We start from the raw sequence: 25,494 nt of genomic DNA, 5'->3' as shown, positions 1-25,494 counted from the left end.
ATATCCCAGCATGTTAGGGGAGGCATCCTTGGTTTTATTCAAGAGTTGCACTCAGTAGAAGCTGGGTGCTAATTCATTCTTTTCGAATGTTCACGTCACAGACGCTGCTGTGGCACGATTTCACCTGTGCAGACTCTTATTTAAGGCACTCAGGAGGCCCCGCAGACGTGTGAGTCACAGTTTCTCTTCTTTCTGGCGCTACAACTCTCAGCAGCAGTCTGTGAGAAGATCCCTGTGCTGTGTCCTCAGAGCCCATCTCCTGGATGTGCATAGGTTCCTTGGTGAGGGCTGTTTCTTTGCAAGCTGGACCTACTTAGTCCTTCTTTCGAGCTGGGTAGAGCCAGACCTTGGCCGTTGACAGCTCCAGTCTCTCTGTGTCTGCTTGCCTGAAGGAGAAAGTACAGAAGGAACTTTGATGAGAACAAAGAGGAGAAAAAAGCTGGAAGCATACATAACCCCTGCAGCTCCTATCTCACTCCTGCTAGGTCAGGGTTAGCTCATGCTTGACAAAGCCCCTGTACTAGATTCTTGAATAAGAAGGAAGGCTTCACTGGATTCCTCTTCATGGTGTTCGTAACCATTTGCTGAAAATAGAATATATGTTGGAACTAGGGATCCATATTGCTCTAGTTTTCCAGAATATTGATTTCTAGTTGAATACTAAACCAGCCTGTCGGGGTTGATGGCTTTAAGTACCAGCCACTCTTGACAACATGGCCGTCCTCACTGCATGCCAGAGTATGGTTTTCAGGACTAGTTAAATTTGTGGATCTAAATAGGATTAGATTTCTGTGCTATCAAACAAGTACATGTTTTGGTAAGTCTAAGGTTTGGTCTCTCAGGTCCAGCATTATTAAATAAAGTGTGTATTTGACCATTTTTGGCAAGAAAAAGTTATATAAAGGGATATTTTACCCCTTAAATATTGTTCCTAAGTCCAACAGAGACACAGAGACCTTTGGCTATTTTGTTACTATTTTTAAACGATTTAAAAGTCTCACTTTTCCACATCTATAAACCTAACTGAAAGCCACGTATCCTTCTTTTTGCTACCAGCTAAATAGGTTTAACTGTTAAAAATACATACAGAATTCATTGAGCTTAGATTTTTTTCCATTTTTAGGAACTTTAGGTAGAATTTAGAGAAAAAGCATTTTGTGACTATTGGAGCAGCTCTGTGAAGAAGGTGTTCAAGAGGGCATGAGGGAGGCCGCAGTGTGTGTGGCCAGGCTGCAGCAGCAAGCATGAATAGCTTTAGCCTAAGGCCACCTTTTGTCCTAAAATGGCAGCATAGGCCACACAGTGGGGACTGAGAACCTCAGCGAGACCCCTGATTCAGAAGCTCTTTGGTGTTCATTCTTCAGTCAGGTTAGCTCTTCCTAGACAATGTTGACAAAAGAAGGGAAAGGAGCAGACTGACAGGGTTAGCTCCTAATGGGAGTATATCTGAGAACTTGATGTCTTCCCTTTCAATCCCACACCGAATGCAATACAGGTGTGATCTTTCAGCAAACTGCTGGATTGAAAGGGTGAGCGTTTTCTTGGTAGACTCCGTAGTGTAGTCTTTTATAATTTGAAAAATGAAGGTAGGTTTCATTTTAACTTTATCTTTCCCTACCCCTGCAACCCTCACCTGGGAACTGAAAATAAAGACCCTGTGAAATGAATGAGCAATGAAAGTAGGTTTATGCAGAGTGACAATAGAAAAATAACTCTGAAAGGAACTACAGGTTTTCCCATCTCAAGCAGAGGTGCAGGAGACCAGAGGACCTGTGTACACTGTGGAGCTCACCACTCCCCACTGTTTGCATCTTAGATGGTAATCTTAGAACTTGAACTTTTGTTGTTGTTGTTGTTAAGAATTGTTCTAAGTATTTTTTGTATGCATTTCTTTTGCTTGATAAAATGACACAAAGTCCGATTACCAACTTAAAAAAAAAAAGTAAAAGTCCGTGTTTTAAAGACTTGTAAGAATAAAGCTGTTCTATAGTTGGCTACTAAATAAATAAGTTGTACAATATGAACTCCATTTGCAGAGTTGATTTCTAATTGTCAGGTTGATGAAGTTGGTTTTTTTTCCCCTAAATCTTAATCTACTTCTGTTGTAGGTTAATAGGAAAAAAAAAACAAAAAACAAAAAAAAAAACAACAACACAAACTATTCTCCTTTGATTTTTTTTTTTTTTTTTGATTCAACAATCCCAGTTGCTTTTGTGTTGTTTTCAAGCAATTCCCCCTTTCAAGCGCATACTTCAGGAATTGGGTTTAAACACACTGTTTCATAAACTGCCAGCCTCCTCGGCCGCCCCAGTGCCTCTGATTCCGTAAATCAGATCATAGGCAGCATGCTGTCATATAATAAGGTGTCTGATCCTTATTACCAGTTTGTTGATGCACAGACTCCTTCAAATTGACCATCGCAACACATGGTTTCCCTGGAACTAGCTGTGATAATTAGCGTGGTTCTAATGAGACAGAATGTCACTGATCTTGTGCTGAACTGTCGAGCATCGACACTACGGATGGGAAGTGTCAGAGCCTGCCATCTGTGACAGTGCTTGGCATATTCCAGTGGCAAGGTAGAGTGTGCTCGGTAGAGTATTTTCAAACAAATGGCCCTTTTCTTGACGAGGCTCTGCGATCTGTTCGACTGGAGGAGAATGGGCGACCCAACTTTGTCCTACGTGAAGCCTACTTTGACGTCCACGGAGGACTATTGAATATGTTCAGTGTTACATAAGGGAGGGAGCTTTTGTTTAGCTGGTGACTTTTAAGCGGCTGTTCTTTCCCCGTTGCACGTGCTTGCTGGGATGATGTGTGCGGTAGCCTCTCCCAGTTGCCCCATATTGTCAGCTCATAGTAAAACAGTCACTTCAGATACTTTCCCCTGATTTTAAAATTGCCTTGTTTAGAAGAGATTTGTTGGGGAGCTGAGGATGGCTTTTAGTGATAAAGTGGTCTGAGTTAGCGGAGGGAAAGGGGAACCAGAGGGAGAATTCAGAATGTGGGTAAGAACGCACAAGAAGAATTAGAATGGACAGGATGTCGGGTCTGCAGACTCCAGAGAGAAGGAGGGAGGTTTTACTGGAGTAAAAGTCCAGCACTGCTTATCATTCCAAAATATGCTTTGTTGCTCTTTATTTCCTCCTCTCTGGCAGACCACACAGGGCTTGTTCTGAAGAACATTTTCACTAATCTGATCAGGCAGCCAAATACGCCGGGAAAACTGCTTTAATGATCCCACTAATTACCTCAAGTCAATATGAACTGTATTATTAGACTGAGGGAAAATATTCCATTAGGTCTCCCCCTCGGGAGTTTCTCCGCTTTGTGATGTCACCGAAGCCTTCACCCTCTCGCTTGTAATTAATTTTATTTACACACGCAGGCACGCACAAGGTCACACCTGCAGAACCATCGCTGGCCAGGGAGCGTGTGGCACTCGGGCTTAATCAGATCTGTCATAATTACCATTCTGCATGTTTCTGACACACGCTGTGAAATATTTCAATTTAACTGCCGCTACCAGCACAACCAGATGTAGTGTGAGTGTGGCTGCATTGGAAATATTATTCCGCAGGATAAACTCTCTCCTCCTCCTCTTCCCTCCCCCCCTCCAGCTAATGTGGCACAGAAGCTGATGTATCCTGTAAATCTTGAATGCAGCGCTAGATTGATAACAGGCGATTAGACAGTTTAACCACAAACAGCTTGTTCATTTTTCACAAATGAAAGCCACATGTGGTGGAACTAAAATTTCAGCCCCTTTTTTGTAAGGGTTGGGGTATGTGTATGTGTAGAAGCTGTCCTTAAATAACAATAAAATGCAATCAAAAGAAGTTAAGTGTTTAGAAAAATGGAGACATTACCTAGTTTCCCCCAGATTTATCAAAACCTCAGCATATTCCATTTTTATACTTTTACCAAAACTTAAATGGGAAAAAGAATGTGGTCTCTTATGGACTTTCTGGATGTTGTATTTTTTTAAATATATTTCTTTTCTTTTGCCCTGTGGGAATAGCCCTTTGACCTTATGCTTTTTTTTTTTTTTTTTAAGTTAACACTTCTTTAATGAAAATTCTGAATGAGTTTCTAAAATTGAACATATAGTTTTCCAGAGATAGTTTTCATTATTGTTTGGGGTTTTTTTTTTTTAATATAGTTAATAAGTTGTTACTCAACTTTTTGTAGTTAGATATCAGACAATTCCCCAAACAAAATAGTCTCAGTCAGAAAATGTATTTTATAGATAATTGTTGGTTTATAGTCATTTTTCAAAGAGACTTGGAGAACAGTGGTTTCTGCATTAGGACACCAGAGAGTCCCAGAGGTGACAAAAGGCCAGAATTTCCACCCATAAGTATACAGAAGCTTCATAGAAGGCCAGAGTGGGTGCCAAAGGAACATCCAGAGAGAGTAGAAACAGACCCAGGGAGGCATAGAAACACCCATTACTCTGTTCAAAACTCGAGTATGGATTAATACCAGCATCTGCCAAATACCGTACTCTCTTTTTATCTTTCTGCTGTACTACTTCAATTGTGAACTCCCCGACTCCTTTCTCAGGCTCCACGGTGGTTCTGTTGTCTGGCTGGTCTGGTTTCCCCTTCCTGTGGAACAGTGTCTTTCCTGAGCTCTCAGTATCTGCTGTTCTCCTTCATGCTTGGAAGTTCCTTAGGCCACTGGAGCTAGCTTGCTTTCTAACCTGGCTGTTGTGTTTTCTGTCTGCTCTGAAATCTAACGTTCTCTGCCTGTCCACATGTTCTTTTGGCTTGGGTGTTAACTCTAAAGGGAAAATAAATCATTCATAAAGGATTTGCGTATTAGACCGTTTCTCTTCCAGCTGTGAAGATGTTCATTCACAGTTAGTTGAGGCCCCCCCTCTCTTTCTATACCCTCGTCTATCTTTGTAGATTTGTTTTTATTGGTTTTGTTTTTGCAGTCTACTATGCCTTTGTCGTCAGTTCTCAAAAATGTTGTTCCTTATTGTGGAAGATTGGATTCACCCTCCATCTTCCCTGCTGCCCATCTATTATAACAACTTCCTCCTGAGTCTAGATATTACCCAGAATCCTTTTTGACACAGAAGTGGAGGCCCCATCCAATCAGTGAACGAGCCCATCCCTGCTGCAGTCCACCTGTAATTTGAGATTCTAAGAAGGGCTTGGTACCATGTCAGAGCTGGGGAGAATTAGATTCAGAATTTCACTGATTCTGTCCTTAATTGCCCAGAATGTTTCACACAACTGGTTCAAGTTACTTTGATGCACATTTACAATCACTGATGGGGGTCACCATTAAATGGATTTTTAAAGTGGAGAAAAGATTGTAGTCCACTGAGAGTCCCTTCCCTGGTTTCTCCTGCATGTAGACTTTGCTCTGAGTTGGATTTTCTTTGTGCCTAAGACACTTGGTGACACAGAAGGGAAGAGGAGAGCAGAGTCAGCTGACAGGCACCCTCAGGGATTGCTAGCATGCAGGGTTTGGTAGCGTTCAGCATTCTGACTGGAAGGGAAGAAGACCATTTCTCATCCATTTTCTTAGGCTACCAGATCCCACTGTTGAAAGAAAATACATTACTTGTCTTTAGGGTCTCGCTGGGTTCTGTTTTGTGTGTGGAGAGTTTCCGTGTGTGTGTGTGTGTGTGTGTGTGTGTGTGTGTGTGTGTGTGTGTGTTTTAACAGGTCATGGATGAAGATTGATGGCCATAACAATCTGTGCTTCATGCTACTTTGACTTGGTGCCCCATCCCCAGACATCCTGCCATGCTGTGCTCTAGGCTTTTGGACCTGCATGCGTGCCACCAGGAAAACGGGTTCTACTTAGTGCTCTTCCTACCTTCTCTTGGACTTAACTCTCCTGTTCTCATTTGTTTTGTTTCATCGTCTCTTTACTGAAGTCATTAATGTAACTCACACTTGATTCTGAGCTGCAGGAATTGGGGGCCTGGCACCTCATGGAAAAAAGGTGTGTAGCTATTGGCACACTCCCCAGGGAAACACCTGCACACGAACTTCATCTTTCAGGAAAAAACCTTGAGACTTGAAGAGCTGTGGTCCAGTTTCCCTAAAAATTATTGTGTTGTGTGTTTCCCTGAGAGTTGTTCCACATCAGGCTTTGCACTCTTCTTCAAGAAGTTAAACAGATTGAGTTACATTATGTCTAAATGTCCATTGTAGAACCTGGTTGTGCGTATCTGTGACTAGACAGGGCTATAGTCTGAGAAGATGCTGTTTTGATGGGTAGTACTGCCCATGTGGTGGTTAAACATGAGAATAAATCACACAAGAGGTAAAGCCTTGAGTACTAGAAAGGTTTTGTTTTGGGGGGATGTGCAGTTTGGGGGTCTGAGGTCAAGGAGGATAATTTACAAGTGGCATATGATGTTGGCTTCTCGTGTTTGAACTCCATGTTTTGAGAATTGAGGTGAACCCAGGATGGATGGCATCATCATTGGAGACTTGTTAGGGATGAGTGAAAGCCCTGCCTTTCATTATGCAGCAACTTGGCAGGGCCAGGCAGAGTAGAGCAGGAGAAGTGTTGAATTCAGTCGAAGCCTGGGCTTGGCCTCATGGGTGCTGGGACAGTGACTGCCAGAACACTGTGGATTGAACACTGTTAATAGCTTCCTTGAGATTGTCAGTTTAGGTTTGTAACCAACATCTAAGGTGGTTTGTAATCTACCTTAACCGCCTCTATTCTTTTAGATATTTTCTGGGAAGACAGGCACATTAAAAAGTAGAAGTCAGGCCAGTGTGAGAAACCCCGGGTTTGTGAGAAATCACAGGTTTGGGAGAGGAAAGGAGAAAACACAGAAGAAAAGGGAACATGCAAGACTTATCTTGCACATCTGCAGGCGCATGACTTGTAACAGGGAGCATGCGTAGCTGTCGAGAAGCACCCCACCCCAAGAGGCTCCTCTGAATCTCTTACATTTCACTCCCAGCACCAACATGAGTGCTCCTTGTCTTGGCTGCTACTTGGCTACTGCACTAGAAGTTTGGTGCTCCAAATGAAATGCAGATTAGGTGAAAATAAATTACTTTCAATAAGGTCAGGGAACTAAAGGCTGTATGTAAAATATAGATTCACAAACAAATGCTCTTAGGAAATCCAGCTTAGTCCATGCCAAGCTGTTACTGCCTAAATTGCCTTCTTTCTTCCTGGCTGGCAATTAATTTTTGTTTCTGGATTGGGGGAAGGGTAATAACCTAATGCAGAATAATTTTACTTTAGTAATTTTGATTAAAGAAACTAAATAACTTGGACCCTGGATAATCATAAAGACTAAAGCCTTATCCATCAAGCTGAATTTCCAGAGTTTGTGTTTTTGTTGCTGGGTAGATTTTACATTGATCATTATTGTGATGTAAAGTTAAGAGATAGTTGTATGCTCAGTTATTTCCTACCCTCTGCCCCAGTTTTCATGTTTATTCTTCAAACTCTTTCCCTTTTCTATTGGACTAGTCGTCTGCCCTGTACTCTGATCTGAATGGCAAATATTGGATGTCCATTTGCTCCTTTAGAACTGACTGAGCAGATCAGGTGCTCCGTTTGATAGGCAGCTTCCTGTCATTGACATACGTTCCATCATCCCTACCCACCCCATACCTATATCCGCAGTACCTCTGCCTGTGTTCCATCCCCTGTGCTGCCTCTCCTGTGTCTGCCCTGCTCTCTTATCTCTTTCCATTTGGGAAACCCTAGTGTGGAAAGCCCAACAGCAGGTCCACAGTTGTCCCCATCCCACAGGAGGCTCTGCCTGCCTCATTGTCCTGTAGAGTTACTCAGATTAAGTGATGAAGCCAGCCAGATTAGAATGCTGGTGCTCCATTAGAGTTTGTAACCTCATTCTTTATGTTTGTAGCACAAACAGGAAACCTGTTATGCTATGTATGTTTACATTAGTGTAGCTGTCCATTGGCATTGCTTAAGACAGAAATATCTTAGGAGTGAGCTTCAATAGAACTGAATTATATAAATCTGATAAAAGTTCTCTCTCCCATTGGATTGACCTAAGGATCTGATGTCGTGGAAACCATTTTATCAACGCCCCCTCCCCAACACACATGCACACACCTATTCTAAGGTATACCTCTGAAAGGTCTCTGGCAGGAAGCTGAGACACCTTGGGCTATAACCATCCTGCTAGGAGTAACTGTTGAACTCTGCCCCACTTCTAAAAAACATGTTCCTTTGGGATTGGGGAAGGAAATTATTTCATAAATGCACAGAGAAAAAGGGTTTTGTTTGCTGGGTCCTATCTAGATTAATTATAAAAATAATATGAAGCATGTGAGTGTATATTTAAGATATGTATGTAAATGTACATTTAAGGTTGAGGCACATCCTGTTCAGGGTTTTTTCCTGTGTTCCACTCTTCCCAAGGAGACGATGACATTGGATGAGAAGAAATGATTTATTTTGTGTGACTTCTGAATGAAAGTTGGTGTTTCATTTAGTCATTCGTACCAGCAACAAATCCCAACAACATTTGTAATACAAATTTGCCATCAGCAAAAAAAAAAAAAAAAAAATCTTTATAGCATATCATGTCATGACAGAACTCTTGAAATATTTTTTACTTGGTCATCACGAGGAATCTACTGCTTTAAATTGGAATATAGTGTGTTAATTTAAACGCACATACACACACACACACCCTTTTTACTCCATCAGAAATTTTCAATAGATTGGTTTAGTCTGGTCCATTCCTACCCCCCTGTCTGAGTTACCCGTAAACCAATTATGTATATCAGTGTAATTGGTTTTCTTTGTAATCTTATGCATTTATTTCAAATGTATAAAAACCTTCCTCTGAAGAGGCATCCATGGGCTTTACCAGACTGCCAGAAGGGTCTGTGGCACCAAAGAGATGAGATCAATGATAAATTGTGTAGAGGGAACAATTACATGTTTAACATATTAGCCTAGGAATTTCTGAATTTACCTGGGAAACATTTTCTTTCAATTTGTTTATTGCTTTCTGGTGTGCTTATTTTTCAAAGGCCCGTCACTCCAAAGCATAGTAAGAGGGGGCCTGCAATAATTGTAGTAACATCTAAAACAAAACCCAAAACTGTACCAACAAACTTGTCTCTAGCATAGATACCCACAGCGAGTGCTGTGCTTCATGAGAGGATGCCTTTGCTGCAGATAAATAATTATATACCAGTTGAGGTACACTTTTAATAAAAATGTAAACCAGAAGCCTGAATGAGATACATTAGGAAAGACGAGTCCCCACAGTATGTGTGCTCACGTGTGCCCTTCCTCTGCAGAGTGTCCGTCTGGGAGATGGCCACAGTGATGACCTGCAGATGGGTAGAGTGACCCAGGAGTAAACTCATCAAACCTTACATTCCTAAACAATATGGAACAGTGGGAGGATGCTCAGAAGACAGAGAGCCTGCCAGCCTCTCCCTCAGGCATTTCTGCTTTCCATTGGGCTGTGCTTAGGTGAAGAATAACAGAGGTAGCCTGCACCTAGGCTTAACCTTCCTGGTGTGACCATTGACCCTGACCCACATGATATCCAGACAGTCATATTTTCTATCTTTGATGGCTACTTGTGAATCACAAGATTTGATTCAAATAAGACTTTTGCTTAAAAGGTTTGCATAATAGAGGTTGCATTATGTGGTTTTGAGCCATGAGACAGACTGATCAGCAAAGTCATAAGCAGGTCAGGACTCATAATGACCCTGAGAGTTGTCCCTCTTGGGGTCTGACTTCCACAACTCATATATTTCAGATTGCCTTCTCTTGGCTTAAAACTTCTTTGTTCTTTCTCCTAGAACATCATAGAGGGAAGATTTAAATTTTTAATTCTCTAATTCTAACTATGCATAATGGAGAGTATAGTTCATTTCTGGAGCTGTCTGCAGTACTGAAAAGTTTTATATAAATCTGTTGAAAATGTAGTACAGAAATATTTGTTTAAAATAATCTAGCGGTAAATTATCTGTGTAAGGCAACAAGCTACCCTATCAGGTAAATCACCTAAAAGATTGCTTATTTTATGAATTTTCATTTTTATAATTTTTTCCCTCTCACACATGGTATATGTCCACATACAGTTTCATGCTTTTAAGGTTTTTCAGAATTTTCAATAGGAAAATAGCACTGTGAAATTTTAATAATGATTAGTAAGCATCACAGTAAAAAACATCTGCTTTGTAAGTACATATGTGTGTTTGAGTTGAGGTTTGGAGAAAGTCAGATTTCCTAAGTTTCCTTTTGTAAGAACATTATGTACATCTGCCTTAGGATACTTTGTTGATCCTCTGTCTCCGTGAGCCTGGGAAGCCAAATTCAGTTCAAATTTTATGTTTTTTAAGTAAAGCATCTTCCTTGTAAACTTACACTGCTGGACTTTGCAGCCATATGTGTGACCTCGGGAATAACAGAGATGTGCATTGTTTTTTACCATTGCCCAGGTTTGGGCCATTTTATAACTTTGCCTTACAACTTACTGGCACTTGAATGTGTTGTGGTGAGGCCTCCGGCAAGTTTTTATACTCACTGAAGTGTGAGCCTTGGGATAGTTCCAGGTCCCTTGAGAGGAGGGCAGAGAAGAGTCTGCAACTCACAGGGCTTTGTTCACATCTATTAGGCCTAAATGTAGCTCAGTAGGGCTGGGGGTGGGCTGGGATAGAGAAGCCATCAGGGATTAAGACACAGGAGTGAGTGCAAGACTGGAGGACCAGAGCGGTAGGTGTGGAAGAAATGTGAGAGGCCTTCTTAAGGGCTAGAGTGACAGGAACTCACGTTGCTTATGGAGGAGACAGACAAGAAAAATTAGATTTTTAATTAAAGCCATTTGCTCTGCATATTTTTATTACATCGTCACTACAGAAAAATCAGAAAATACAAGCATAAGGAAGAACATAAAAATACCCATAATCTCAATCACCTAGAGATACTCTGATTTAATATCCTGATTTAGGCTCTTTATCTACACAGGCATGTACTTGTGTGCATATGTGTGTGTAGATATATATGTGTGTGTTGTGTCCATTTGCATATTGTAGCAGCCATCAATTTTCTATCAGTGAATTTAGGTTACTTCCAACTTTTGCTGTCATGAATGATGTGAATGTAAACACTATTGCAAAGAATTTTGTGTAGTTTTCATTATCTTTTTTTTTTTTTTTTTTGGAATAAACAATGAAAAGTGATGTTACTGGTGCAGAAAAGGCATTTATTTGTCTTTTAAGGATCATTGCTGGATATTTTTACCATCTGCATTTTTACCTTTCAAAAAGAGTGTCTGTTTTATATTTCAGTATCCCAGCCTCTGGGCGGAGTTGGTAGTAGCTGTAAACTGAGCTATGTTGTTTAGGATGTAACCAGGTGTGTGTGGGGTGGGGGCTTGGGTGGGTAGGGGGGATATGGTAACCCAGCTGTGCTCTTTGGCCACCTTAATGTGTTCCAGTCCCTGTGGGATGATGCACGTTTGGTAGTGTCAGCAACACTATATGACAGTAATAGTTGGAATGTTACTGAGTATTGAGCCCCTTCCCCACATGCTGTTTTCATTCTTGGCATATTAAATTAGTTGATAAAATTAGACATCCTTTTGCAAAGGAGATATTTGAGGTCGGAGGAAACCTGCCCAAGGTTTCTCGCCAGCTACTTAGTAGACCTCAGAAGCATAGCACGTAGAAGGTAAGAGGATACAGAGACTTAAGTCGTTTTCTCAAGCCAGTGCAGTAAGGGTCGTGGGAAGTTTTATTTATTCCGAAGCAACTACATTGCTTATTTTCTCCCCACCCCCATTATTCTGCTTAACCCCTTCAATATGGCCCATTCTTTAAAGCCCGACCAGCACCGCCCTCTTCAGGGAAGGCAGTCTTTTTTTCTTGCCTCCTTCACCGGATTGCTTTTTTCTCTCTCCCTTTGTCCTGCTTGGTGTCTGCCCCTTGTCGACCTTTGTCACAGCTGCTTTAAACTAATAGTTTTGCGGGTCGTATCTTTCCAGATGGACTGTGTGTTGTTTAAGTGCTTTTATTTAACTTTGCAATATTCTGTCATCTCAGATGAGGCGTCAGACTGAATGTACTCTGTCTCATTCGTACCAGCCACTGGGAGATTAATACTGTTATTATCTGTAGTTTGTAGAGGCGGAGTCTTCACAGCGGCTGAGAGAGGTGATTTGCTCAGATTCGTTTTGATGCTTTTCTATCCACTGTGTGCTCCTCATTGGTCTACTGAGGTGCTTGATGGTGGCTTGAGGAAGTAGTAGTATTTGGAGGGGGAAAAAGCCTTTCTTCTAGAGTAAAAGAAATAGAAAACAGAACATGAGGCTTTGTGGGCGGGCTGTAGATATAATAATTAGTCTAACTGAGTGTGAGGGGTGTGACCAGGCATAGGACTGAATGCAAGTCTCTGAGGGCATAAGAGAGAGTCTCTAGAGGTCACATTGGAACATAGGACTGCACAGACAGGCAAAAGGTAGATGAGAGGTATGGAGATTTTTATCCTGCAGCCTCATTCCCCAAATCCTCTCAGAGGTGGTCAAGGGGATTCAAGAAAGCTAAGCAAACCTGGTCTGTTTACCTGACTGGAAGTTTTCAGAGCTCATAGACTTGCTTAGCCTGTAACTCATAGGTCCTGCATGGCCAAGGATAGCTTGTATGGAGCCCAGCATAGATATCGGAAACTCATTTAAAACTCCAGATATGAACTTTGTAGATGATGTCACAGTCACAGTATCTAACAGCAGGGCACACCTGCAAGTCCACAGACTGAACTAAGAATCACATTAATTTGCTTTTTGTAGGACTTTATTAATTTTAGGTGGTGATGCTGATTCCTTGTTGATAAAAGCTGTTGTCACTATCACTGGTCTGATTCTCCCCTAAGTCAAGAGAGGAAAAGCTGTCCACTGGAAGTGATTGAAAGAATTTGGTGCCTCCAGGGATAAGTTTAAGGAGGAGATGCCCCAATTTGAAGAAGCCAGTGGGTAGGCAGTTCTTAGTGCTGGAAGGAGAGGCTAAAGTTAATGAGGATTTATGGCACCATCTCAGGAATACGCTGCATTTTTGAGACATCCTTTATAAAGAATAAGAGTGAAAATTTAGGAATTGAAGGTCAGGTGTCAAAATAGTAAAGAGAGGCTAAATCATTCTGCTAAAATGTACATACTATCAACAGTGTCAGTTGGTATATGTGTCTGGGGGCAGGTAAGTTTGTTTTTCAAAGTCCACATTCACATGAGAGCATATAAGCAAGATTTTGTCATGTCTTAATTTATGTAAAAATTAAAGGCATTTTCCAAATCTAATGTTTTAAAACTAAAATCCCAGCTTCATTTTGAAATCTTTTATCTCTGTCAAGTGAGGTTGTCTTCTAGGGCAGTGGTCCTCAACCTTTCTAATGCTGTGACCCTTAATACAGTTCCTCACGTCATGGTGACCTCCAATCATGAAATTATTTTGTTACTGTTTCATAACTATAATTTTGCTTCTGTTTTGAATCCTAATGTAAATATCTCTGTTTTCTGGCAGTCTTTTTTTGTTTTTGTTTTTGTTTTTTTTTGATGCAAAAAGCAAGAGGAATTTTAATTGATCCAATGCATTGGGGCCGTCCTACACCGAAGGTGAAGTGGCGACCCCAGGCAGGTTTTCTGGCAGTCTTAAGCAACCCCTGAGAAAAGGTTGTTCAACCCTCAAAGGGATCACAGCCCACAGGTTGAGAACTGCTGTTTCAGATATTTTACTGGATTGTTTAGAATTCAGTTTTTTTTGTCTTAAGTCTTCCTCTTTTACCTCCTCAAGTTCTCTCTTCTGAAAATACCTTTAATTTAGGAGATTTCCCTGCAGAGCAGCCATTTGTGTTTCCTCTTACCAAGTTGTTTTTTTCAATACGCTTGCTATGACCTGAACAGTGTGTGTGTAGCCAAAGAAAAACCACCATGCTCATGCCTTGTGTATCAGTGACTTAGAGAGGGTAGGGAAGAGACCAGAATAAAAACAGACAGATGAAAGCAAACGATACTTTTATTATTACTGTTATTATTATCTGATTGCATTGTAAGCAAAATTGAAAAGTAAAGATGGTTTCCAGTGACTGAGTACCCTTCCAGCCTCACTAAATTCCAGGAGGTTCTTCCTAGGCGTATGTAAATGCTATTTTTATGCTAATAATAAATCTCCTGAAGCTGTGCTAGAGCTGCTTAACCTCCTAATAACAAAGGGGCAAAATGAGAAACTTCTAGACAGTCATTTTTATGGCCTATTATTACCCCAATATAGAAACCCACAGATTTTTGGCTAAGATATTATGTCCCTTAAATAAACTAGAGAGTCTGGAAGGAGCTTGGGAGTCTAAAAAACAATAATCTCAAGAGTTTAAAATAGCAGTAGTTTAAAATATTTTCATTATTACTTTTCCTTCTTTTTAACGAGTGTATCAGATACCACACCTTTGAAAATGAATTGTCAGAGGGCGCACATGAATACTTAAGCTGTATGTCTTAATAAAACCCAGCTTAGGATAAGATGAACATGACTTACCCCTTAGAATGTAGAAATGCTTTTACTGGTACATCTCTGCTCAGATTTATTCTCCATGTTTTCTTTAATAAACCAATGTTAACTTAGCAGGGAAGTTACTCCAGTGTCTGCTTAGACTACCTGTGCTACAGTCGATGTTGTGGAAGAAAATGGACGGGAAAAATGGCTGTACTTCTTACTACAGCTATGGAAAAGAACATGGGTCTTTGTTAATGTTAATGACTGGAATCTCTCATTAGTCCAAAGAATAATCGGCTTGATCAGAGATTTCCTTTCTAAAGAAATTCATGGCATTTAAGGTTAATATGCTAGGTAAAGAACACTACCCTCAGACAAGTGTTTTTATTACATGACACGCTGGGATCCTCTTTATTAAATTATATGATGATTTGAATTGAGAAAGAAGAAAAAGCTTGTCGCCTCATGCCCCCAACTTTAATGCCTTTAATCAAATAATGACCTTCTGCAAACCAGCTAATTTTAAGCGTTTGGAAAGATCAATACCACTTTGCCACCAAAAAATGGCCTAGATGATGAAATCTGATGTATTTAAAGTATCATTTCACCCTTTTAACCTAGTAAATAATTTAAAATGCTTTCAGTGTTGCCCTGCCATGGATTTTACTTCTCAGTGTTCAGTGTTGGGAGTGTTTGAAGTGGAAGATGGCAAGTTGGCTGGAGAGGCATCCAGGCCTCATACTTCGATCTTGAATATCTTTGCAGTGGGAACCCCACAAATAATATGTTTAAGTGCTACTTTTGGGGGTACAGTGTATATAAATCCTAAAAGATGTTAAAGTGGGCCTTCCTATAATGTTCAAAAGGTGGTTTTAAAACGCAGCAGTCACATGACACCTTTTGTTACATCTTAAGTCTTTATGCTAAAGGTGACAGATTTGGTAGTTCTGACAATTAGAACCCATTTCCCCATCTTATAGGAGAACACTGATGTAAAATTACCCTTGAGTGCCAGCAGCTTTGTAAATAAAAAAAAATTGCCCTCTATTAGCGTGTTTGTGGGCAGATTAAAAACTGTCTTCATTTGCATAAGTAACACTTACAGATTCTTTTAAAAGTAGGAAATTATTTCCTGAATGATAAGTGCTAGCTTTGCAGTTAGCTGTTGTTGAAAATGCACTCATTCAAGATGCCTAGTATAGTTTAGTCTACAATGGTGAAGTTTTTTGTTAGAAGTACTGTTTAATGGATTATGTACTCCCTTCTTGTTCCCCCTACTCGCAAAACTGTAATTCATGCTTTGCACTAAAATGTTTGTATCAAATACTTTCCTATTTAGATTGATTTCTTTTAATATCATATATTACACGATATGCCCTAGAGATTGGAAGAAAATACTCCTGCAAATAACACATAAAAGATGAAGGTGATGGGGATGGGTACAGACTTTAAAATGTTTTGCCTTTTAGAACTCAAATTACCATTCTATTTTTTTAATGTATTTTCCCTTCTTAGGTGCAGCAGGAAAGCAAGCCATTTTTCCTTCTCTTTATAGCTCTTAGTTTAAAATGTATATGTACATAATGGTATTATATACATGTGCATATTGCATTAAGTGCCCCCCAACACACATAGTATCAAAGTCTAATTTCCCCTTGAAAACTAGTTGTGTTAAGAACTTCCAGCTTTGTCCCAGACCAAACCTTGCAAGCATCTCTGTGTATGAGAGGATTTGCAAGTATTAACAAATTCATTTCTTAGGGGCCATTAATTTCCTGCCTCAGAATCACTGGGTACCCTTCTGTGTTGCAATGTCAGCTAGCAGTGAGTTGACTCGAACTCACTGCTCTAAGGGAAGGAAAAAAAAAAAAAAAAACCGGTATGGAAATCAGAGATTGAGTTTGGTTGGAAATTAGCAGCTGAGAAATGGAGGTGCCAGGGTTTTGATTTAAATGTGGCACAACAAGATTCTGTCAGCAAAGCACATCATTAGAATATTGAGTTTGGAACTGCTAATTTTTCCTTTAAAATGAGCATACAGCCGAGTGTTTCATGGACCATAATAAATGCCATTGTGTTGTCGCCGTGCTTGTTTGGATTGTTGTCACACGGGTTTGGCAGTCACTCTGCTTTTTCTCTTCCCCCAGTCTTACATTCTTAATAGATCCCAAGCCCAAACCAGTCAAAAGGATGCTACTTCCTTACTGCTGTCTTCCCAGTAAGCATCCTCTGCACCGGCTTTCTTGCTTACCGTAGCAACAAGGCATTTGCAGATGGCTGTCGGTTACTATAAAGTACGTAACAGTATCTCCTTTGTGGCAGATGGATTTAAGACTTTTAGTTCTCAATAAATGTAGGTTTACAATACATAACTTTACAGGATTTGTGCTGTATATAACAGGTTGAACATATTATCTCAGAATTCATCTGCATGGCATTTTCAGCTTACACAGGGTCCATGCCAGGTTTTGTTGTTGTTGTTGTTGTTGGGTTTTTGCTTTTTTTTTTCTTTTCTTTCTTTCTTTTTTTTTTTTTTTAAGTAATAGGGAAGTGCTGTGATTGATAGCAACAGCTCAAGGCGTGATTTTGAATAGAAACAAAGGGTTTGGAACAGAAGGTGTCAAATTAAACTTTGTCAGTTTGAAAAGTAGTAACATCCTGAAAGTTGTACTAATTTATTTACATGTGGCTACTGTTTGTATTTTGCCCTCATTAGATGCAGTGTGATGCTGCTTGGCAATTTACCACATTTAAAGTTTAGGTTGTTCCTTGTGCCATTTTAGTTTTCTCAGAATGGCTCTGTCTCATTATGTGAAGGCTTGTTAGGCCACCGTCTTTTCTACCATTCAAAGAGTTGTGATCTAATTTAGTTTTGAAAGCAGTTCCAGATCCGCCTGCCTCTGGTTGTACATGGCTCAGCAAATCACAGAGATCTTTTCTAAAAGGATAATGTTCAGATTTCACCACAAAGCACCGTGTCTCATTCTTCTCTCCCTTTTCCTCTGAGCAGCGTGGTACTTCTGGGGAAGTCTTGGTTTTATTTGTCAGATGTTAGCAATGTTCAGGCCTCTGGGTCGCCTTTTCCTTTCCACATGTGTTCATCCTAACATTTGGGGAACTGGCCTGAGAAAAGGTATTGGAGAATTAGAAGGCGTTTATATCCTCATTAGTTGCTTTCTTCAAATCATAGGTTACTGTCATGGCTTATGGAGTGAAGAGGGATAGAATTTGAGGTTGTCACAAGCTATTTAGTATAAGAACAGGTTATTTGGTTTTTTGCCAATCCTAGTTGGGGGGGTAGGTACATCAGTCTATTTCTATTGTGACAAGTGAAAAAAAAGGTGTCAAAAATGTGTGTTTCCCTTTAGTTAAGAGTTCACACAAGTACAACCCGTTTTCTTTTCTCTCTTCTTTCTTTCCTTTTTTTGAACACCCTTGTAGAGTTTTAACAGTTCCCAGATGCACTGTCAAATATTTTTGTATGAAGCATCTGATTTCAGTCTCTTCAGCTCATCCTGTCTCTAAAAGGCTAGCGGAAACGCGCTTCAACACAGATTCATTGCGTTATTTTTAGATAAGAAATTAGAAGTATTATTTAAGGGCAGAGGTTAATAGCAAAGTACTGGAAGTGTTATGTTAGTCATGGGCAATTAATAAAAATAAGAATCTGTCTGGGAAGTGCAGAAGACACAGAAGTGACAATATAGGCAAAATGTTTGTTGAATGAGTCAGGGTTCTCTTTCTGAAATATTTGTTAAACCCACATGAGTATGATTATTTAGGAATTAGCTGTCATTATTAGCTGTTTTAAAAGAACTAATGATTTTCTTTTCCAAAGAACATCTGTGTTCCACATGTTTTTCACTTACATCGAAGCGCCAAGTGATCTCTGCCATTACTTAAAGAAGTTTCTGAAGGATACGAGACCATCAATGTTTTCAACACTCTCCAAGAAGGTTTTCTGACATGAATCATTCTTAATTTAACTCTTGGCAATTTTTAGCTACAGGCTTTTATTTCTTTAAAAAAAAAAAAAAAAATTAAATGACAGCAACTCAGTGGTTAGCACAGTACTCTACCAGCCAAGTTCGAAAGCCTTTTCTTCCATATTCTTCTCAAGCCTTCTCCTGTCTCTGGAATGGCGAATAAGGCCAGTTTCCAGCATCCAGGTTGTGTCAAGGTCATAGCTGAAGGATGCAGACGAGGTGGTTAGGAACGTGATCTTAATCAACTACGTAAGCTAGGCGGTGGTTCCGCACGCCTTTAATCTCAGCACTTGGGAGGCAGAGACAGGTGGATTTCTGAGTTCGAGGCCAGCCTGGTCTACAGAGTGAGTTCCAGGACAGCCAGGGCTACACAGAGAAACCCTGTTTCAAAAAAAAAAAAAAAAAAAAAAAACAAAAAAAAAAAAAAAACAAGTACATGCAAGCCTCCAGGGGAATATACATCTAAACCTATGCAACAACATTTAACGAAATAGCGTGGATCTAGGAAAACAGATGATTTTTTTTTTTTTTTTTTTTTTTTTAATGGCTAGGTCCAGATAGTGAGTGTTTACCCAGAAGAACTAAATAATTTCTCTAGGACTAGACTATGTGTGCAGGTGTGTCTCAAACACTTTAAATTCTCAAGTTAAACTGTGTACTTTATAGTCTATTCACACAAGTAGAGGCCAACTCCATCAGCTCACAGCAGTCTGGAAATGGGCAGAGTCGCTGTGGTCAGATGAGAAGCAGACTCCAGGACTTTCATCACAGCAGTGATTTTTTTTTTTTTTTTCTTCCTTTTTAGTGGCTGTTCTTTCAGGTTAACTCTTCAGTGAATTGTCCCTTCTCATCTTGAATTGTGTGTTCAGTGGCATCAAATAAGAGCATTATGTGAACATCCATGTTTGTGTGTGTGTATGTGTTTGTGTGTATACACACAGGTATGTGAGCATACATACATACATACATACATGCATATGCACATATGCATATGAATCTTTATATGTATATATATACACAGATACATTAGCATTCATATATATATACATGCGTATGCACATAAACGTTTATTTGTATGTGTGTATGTGTGTGTGTGTATTTGCTTAAATTGAGCCCTATAAACAAAGCAAAGCAAGAGTAAAATTTGCACAGCTCATCCCAAATCATGAGTATTCTGGCAGGCTAAGAAATCAGGCAGGCTAGGAAACTGATATGTTAGTCCCCAAATACACACACACACACACACACACACACACACACACACACACACACACACAATCTCTCAGACAGACCTGGGAGAAGAAGGCCTTGTTTCTTTTCACCATTATCACAAAAAGAAGTTTCTTTTGAATGTCTCATTCAGTTTGAAAAGAGAAAGAAAGTTGTATAATTCTCTGGCTTCACCTCTCAATAATGTAAAAGCAGAACCCTCCCTGGATAGATCTAAAATTCCCATAATAGAGTACAGTATCTGGACTATTCCTATCCAACTAGCTTCCTGGAAATTTCTAAGAAAGCCCTTCATTTTAGACCAGTTTCCCAAAAGCAGAGCCCCTAAATGGGCAATGGTGACTGTTCCTCAAAGAGTGGGGGAGAGCAGGGAAGAGGGAAGGACATAGCAGGCCACGGTAAAGGTTTGTGGGGAGGAAGCAGAAGAAAGGGGAGAGCATTTCTAGAGAGCGCTTAGAAGGGGCTAGCCTGCTGTCTACTTGAGCCAGTCATAGGTCACCCTGGGGTAATGGGCCAGTGAGGTAGTGGAGCTGCCTTCCAGTCTGTCCAGGTGAGATGCCCCCGACAGTCTAACTAGTGGTCCTGGCTGGCAGACTCCAGTTGTGCGCTCTCCCCTTCCACTTCCCACCCCATTGCTCGTGGCCCAGTAGGGTAGACAAGATGAAAGTTTGAGGTGGTGGTAAGTAAGTGTCCTCTGTTGAAACTTTGAGGGTCACACACGGTGGCATTGTGGCCTTGATTGGATTTGTCCTTCACTTTGTGGTATTGTTATGGTTTTGGTCCTTCACTCTTTACCCTGAAAAGTTACTGAAGTTCTTCCCTGAAAAATATGCATGTGCTCTAGCTGACATAAAAGCGGGGCTCTGAGGTTCCCTTTAAGAAAGTTTCTTGGTGAAGAAGTCTCCTAAATGCCCATAATAAAACCAGAAAGCCAAGCATGTTCATGCCCAGGCATGCTGGTGCAGGTGCTCACTGGCTTGTTCCCCCCTCCCTCCCAGCTTCCTTTCTAATACAGAAAGTGTAAGCTTAGGAAAGCCTTGAGGACAGTTTGTTTCTAACACTGACTGGCCACCTCAGTGCCCTCAGTGGCCAGTGAACACTGACCAACAAGAAGGTTGGGCTGAATAGTCCTGCTCTCGGCTTCTTTCTATTCAGTCTTTCTTACTGCGGTCTACGGTTAATGCTCTCCTGCTCTCAGAGTCCTTACTGTCCTCCAGTGTTTGTGTGCATACTCTCAGATGCACAGGTATTGAGGCAGAAGGTTGATGTCTGATTGTCTTTATGGTAGGCAAGCCGATCACTGGGGTAGCAGGGAACAGGGTTTTATGTGGGTTCTTGAGATCCAAACTCACATCTGCATAGTGGCACAGTAAGCAGTTACCCACCAAGCCATCTTCCCAGCCCATGTGTCTGCCTGCTAACGATGTAAATCTGTAAATCCGAACATTCTGAACATCTGTCAGAAACAGAGCCCGCTTCCTCCATTGCTACGGGCCGGAGTCTCCGTTTTAACATCCATGGAAGTCTGTAGCCATAGCGCTGACTGACCTGTTATCCTCTCCTCCTAAGGGATGGTTGTGTGAGCTGTTGCGCTGGAAAGAAGATCCTTCTCCGGAAAACAGGACCCTGTGGGAGAACCTGTCGATGATCCGGAGATTCCTCAGTCTGCCTCAGCCTGAGCGCGACGCCATCTACGAGCAAGAGAGCAATGCCGTGCATCACCATGGCGACAGACCTCCCCACATCATCCATGTTCAAGCAGAACAGATTCAGGTTCGTTTACCTTGGCCAATTCAGTGTAGCACTAACTAAACAAAGCCTTCAACTCAGCAGGGAAATTAGTGGTTCTCCTCTTCCCACAGCTACATACAGGCATCCTGCAGGAGATGGCCATCACACTGCCATCTTGCTTAGGGGGTACATTTCCAGCTCTTGTGTTCTGTCTCCTCGCCCTAACATGGCAAGGAAGCTCCCTTTTGGACTGTCTTGATTAGCGCTGGGTTTTGAATATGAAAGCTTAGAACATATCTTTTGGTGTGCGTCTTTAAAATTCGAATTTAAAACGCCACCTACTCCCTAATTAAAACCATCCTACCCTGGAGGTAAGGAACCAGCTTTAGGAGACAGTCACACATTTTATACCTTGGAGTCTGTCCAGAGTGAGGGGGGGAGGGAAACCCACCCAGCATTTTGCTTTATCCTTATGCTCTCATCTGGGCTTTTACCTCACATAGCCTCCCCACCCATCCCAGGGCAGGACGGGGTGAGTCATGTTTGTTTGTCTTTTCTTAGAGCCCCTCTCCCAGCACCCTTGGGAAAGGAGAGTCTAGAGGCGCTTTCTTACCAAGCCTGCTGACCCCTGCACCATGGCCCCATGCTGCCCCTCAGGTGAGCGGGCACCAGTTTCCTATGCCAGGAGAAAGGGAGAAAAGAGGGTACTGGAAAGGCCAGTTCCCTCAGTCAGGGTTTTCAGATATCTGGCCAGAGCCCACCATGGCAGCACTTCAGCCCGTGCTTGATATAGCCTCTGTGGGGCGTGGTGCTTCATCTGTTGAAAGGCTGCTGCCCATGAGGAACTTGATTAAAAATCTGTGGACCAGACCACGTATTGGGGCTCCTGTGGCTAGTTGAATTTAAGCTGCGTGCTTGTTTCTGCTAAATCTGAAGATTGTTTTTAGCTTTCTCCTTTAAGGGGAATGCCATTGCCTCTGGGGTCCCAGAAACCTGCCTAACATCCTTGTTGGATTTTTTGCATTCCGTCTTCGTATTGCTGTATAGATATCTGTAGCTAAAATAATAGAGTTATCCATCCACCAGGAAAAAAAAAAGAATCCTTGAGTATTTATTAAAGATAAAACAAATTGAAAAAGAGAATCCCTTAGGATATTAAGCACTAAAATAATCGTGAAAGCTAGAAAAACCAACTGTTTCAGCTAAAACAAAGACAAGAAAGATATATGTTAAGTAATAAAAATAGTACTTGTTTGAAAATGTAAATTGTTTTTAATAAAATTGCTTCTTAGGGGGATGAGAGGAAAGCTTAAGCACAGGACGAATGTTCTAATACACATCGCAGCTTTGCGCACCCGGGGTTGATTGGCTTGGCTGCTAAGAATTATGGGTGTCGAGTGCACAGTAGACACACGCCACACGTTTGTTGCGTATAATTGTGTACAGGAATTACAGCACATATGCAGATACTAATTATGAAAAAGTGTCTGTATACATTAAATTTAAAGCCTAATCACATCGTAGTTTACTATAGACAAAACAATTCGCCAGCTGGTGTAGAATGGAGTGAACCTTTATTTGAAGGGGGTAAAAGAAAAAAAACTTAGCGTTTAGCCTAGTTGCAAACACTAGGAAAGTGTGTGTGTGTGTGTGTGTGTGTGTGTGTGTGTGTGTGTGTGTGTGTGTAAAAGAGAGAGAGTTGGAACTGTCTGATAGAACATCCTTGCACCTCCAAGAGGTGTGCAGAGTGACAGCAGCCACTGCTGTGCTCCCTCCACGGAACAGCCACAGAGCGCAGCGTAGCCAGGCTTTCCCCGTGGAGAATGCAATATGGCCAGGCACAGTGCTTTCCCCATGGCTGGATAGCTCAACCGTCTGACGGTATCTCAGGAATCCTTGCTAAGAAGGATTCTTCTTTTAAGTCTGTTCATGAGGCATCATGGTGGGCTTTGCTGGCCGCCTTCGGTACATATCCTTTTCCACCTTTTTTTCCAGTTGCTTTTCTCCTCCACAGAGCAGTGGTAAATGGGCACAGTAGCCCGACAAGCTCCATGGCTTCCTAGCTGCCCAGCTCTGAGCTCAGATGTGGATTTGTTTATTTAATAAAGGCTGTGGGCTGTTTAGCTGCCTGCTGTTTCTCGGTGTGTCTGTCTCCCCGCCCCCCTCCAGTCCCACCGCCACCCCCAGACACTGCACAGGCTTGGCAAGCACCCACTCTCTCACTCCGGCGGGCTCCGAGCGGCTCTGACTGTCTGCTTGTTTCTTTGCAGCAGCAGCAGCAACAGCAGCAGCAGCAGCAACAGCAGCCACCGCCACCACCTCCGCAGCCGCAGCCGCAGCCCCAGGCGGGCCCCAGGCTCCCCCCACGGCAGCCCACCGTGGCCTCATCCGCAGAGTCCGATGAGGAAAACCGGCAGAAGACCAGGCCACGAACCAAAATTTCCGTGGAAGCCCTGGGGATCCTTCAGAGTTTCATCCAAGATGTGGGCCTGTACCCGGATGAAGAGGCCATCCAGACTCTGTCGGCACAGCTGGACCTCCCGAAGTACACCATCATCAAGTTCTTTCAGAACCAGCGGTACTACCTTAAGCACCACGGCAAGCTGAAGGACAACTCCGGCTTGGAGGTGGATGTGGCCGAGTACAAGGATGAGGAGTTGCTCAAGGATTTGGAAGAGAGTGTCCAGGATAAAAACGCCAACACCCTTTTCTCAGTGAAACTAGAGGAAGAGCTGTCCGTGGAAGGGAGCACAGACATTAATGCCGACTTGAAAGACTGAGAGAACAGTATTATTTTCAGCCGCACCACTGGTATTTCCTAACAACATGAGAAGTCCACCTTGTGTTCGCTCAGAAAAACCTTCATTGTTTATCGTTTGGCCAATGAATCTTCGGAAACTTGCACAAACAGGAAGTGGGAAGGACAGGACAGACTGCACTCAAGGTTTTACTGTTTTACAAACTGCTTGGCAGCCCCAGGCAAAGCGTCAAGGATTGTTCGGTAGAATTTGTGTTCAAGGGCTGCACCCAGGTGTTGTTCCCTTACGGCATGCTACCAGAAATTGGTTTTCCTTTTGATTATTATTATTCTGGAGCCTCAAATAAGCATTATAACTTCTGTGATTATGATTGCCTTTTCTTTAATTATTTCTGTAACACTCCTCACTAGTCTTTGGAAACTGGCCCCTTATTTTAAAGAGAAAAAGGAAAAAAGAGAGCGAGTTTGTTACTCGATTGTATGTTAAAAAAGAACTATAGACTGTGGAATGCAGTTTAAAGATGACATATGCCAACAAATGCCTTGTATCATATGGCACTGCCGTAATTAAAATTTGTTTTTTATTTTGGAAATAAAAGTTCACTGTAATTTTTTTTTCATCCTCATTGTTACATGATTTTTTTTTTTTTTTAAGGAAAAGAAAATGTGAAACACAATTTAGTCGTGTTATTTATTTGTAGATCCCACAGTATCGTGTCATGATTAAGTTTTTCGGAGATTTCTGTTACATGTAATGTTGCTTCTCTTGTTACCATACTGATTTCCTTTCTATTTATACCTGTATTTTGATGGGCAGTAAAACAAAGTGTCTTAAAAGTTTTAAATAGAGAAAATGTGCTTTACACAGTTGCCTATAAAAGTCTATGTTATCCAAGCAATTCACTCTAGATGCTTCGGTCTCCTTGTTGTATGCAATTTTTACTATCATGCAAATAAGCTTAGGTAAATAAAACTAATAGATCACCTTAGAAAATTATGCAATTAATGTGAAAATAATTGATGTTTGCAATGTGTCTTCCTTTGGTTTACAATCAATCTTAAAGCGACATCTGTATAAAGTTTCTGTATAAAGGTGTATTTCTTTTTTATGAGTTTCTGGCTATGAAAACACCAGCTATTTTGTTACAGCTGCTGTTTTTATAAGTGTATCACAGTTTTCTTTATGCAGAAATGTGCTGATTAGGAGTGGTTATCGACTGTAACTACACGATTAAAATTGTTTGTATGGTATGACATGGCAGGGTTTGTCTGCTTATGTGAAGTAACTTTAACCAAGCTCAAGGACGGCTGT

General features: G+C 41.3%; 1 protein-coding gene across 7 annotated transcripts in view; it reads left to right on the top strand.

Moving 5' to 3' along the window:
- Satb1 (SATB homeobox 1) overlaps window positions 1–25,433 on the top strand; it is a 94,071-nt gene extending 68,638 nt beyond the window's left edge. For 4 of the 7 annotated variants that reach the window (XM_076915398.1, XM_076915396.1, XM_076915397.1 and 1 more), the window contains exons 10-12: window positions 21,263–21,466; window positions 21,986–22,081; window positions 23,695–25,433. In XM_076915398.1, coding sequence (XP_076771513.1) covers window positions 21,263–21,466; window positions 21,986–22,081; window positions 23,695–24,204 — 810 coding nt within the window. In that variant the 3' untranslated portion in view covers window positions 24,205–25,433. The remainder of the gene's footprint in view (window positions 1–21,262; window positions 21,467–21,985; window positions 22,082–23,694) is intronic. The other 3 variants (XM_076915399.1, XM_034521687.2, XM_034521685.2) reach the window with 3 other exon arrangements.
- Window positions 25,434–25,494: the final 61 nt, after the last annotated feature.

Source organism: Arvicanthis niloticus, chromosome 17 (genome assembly GCF_011762505.2).
Source record: "Arvicanthis niloticus isolate mArvNil1 chromosome 17, mArvNil1.pat.X, whole genome shotgun sequence".
Lineage (NCBI taxonomy): Eukaryota > Metazoa > Chordata > Mammalia > Rodentia > Muridae > Arvicanthis > Arvicanthis niloticus.
The sequence above is the reverse complement of the archived record's forward strand: the minus strand, read 5'-3'. Positions and strand labels throughout refer to the sequence as shown.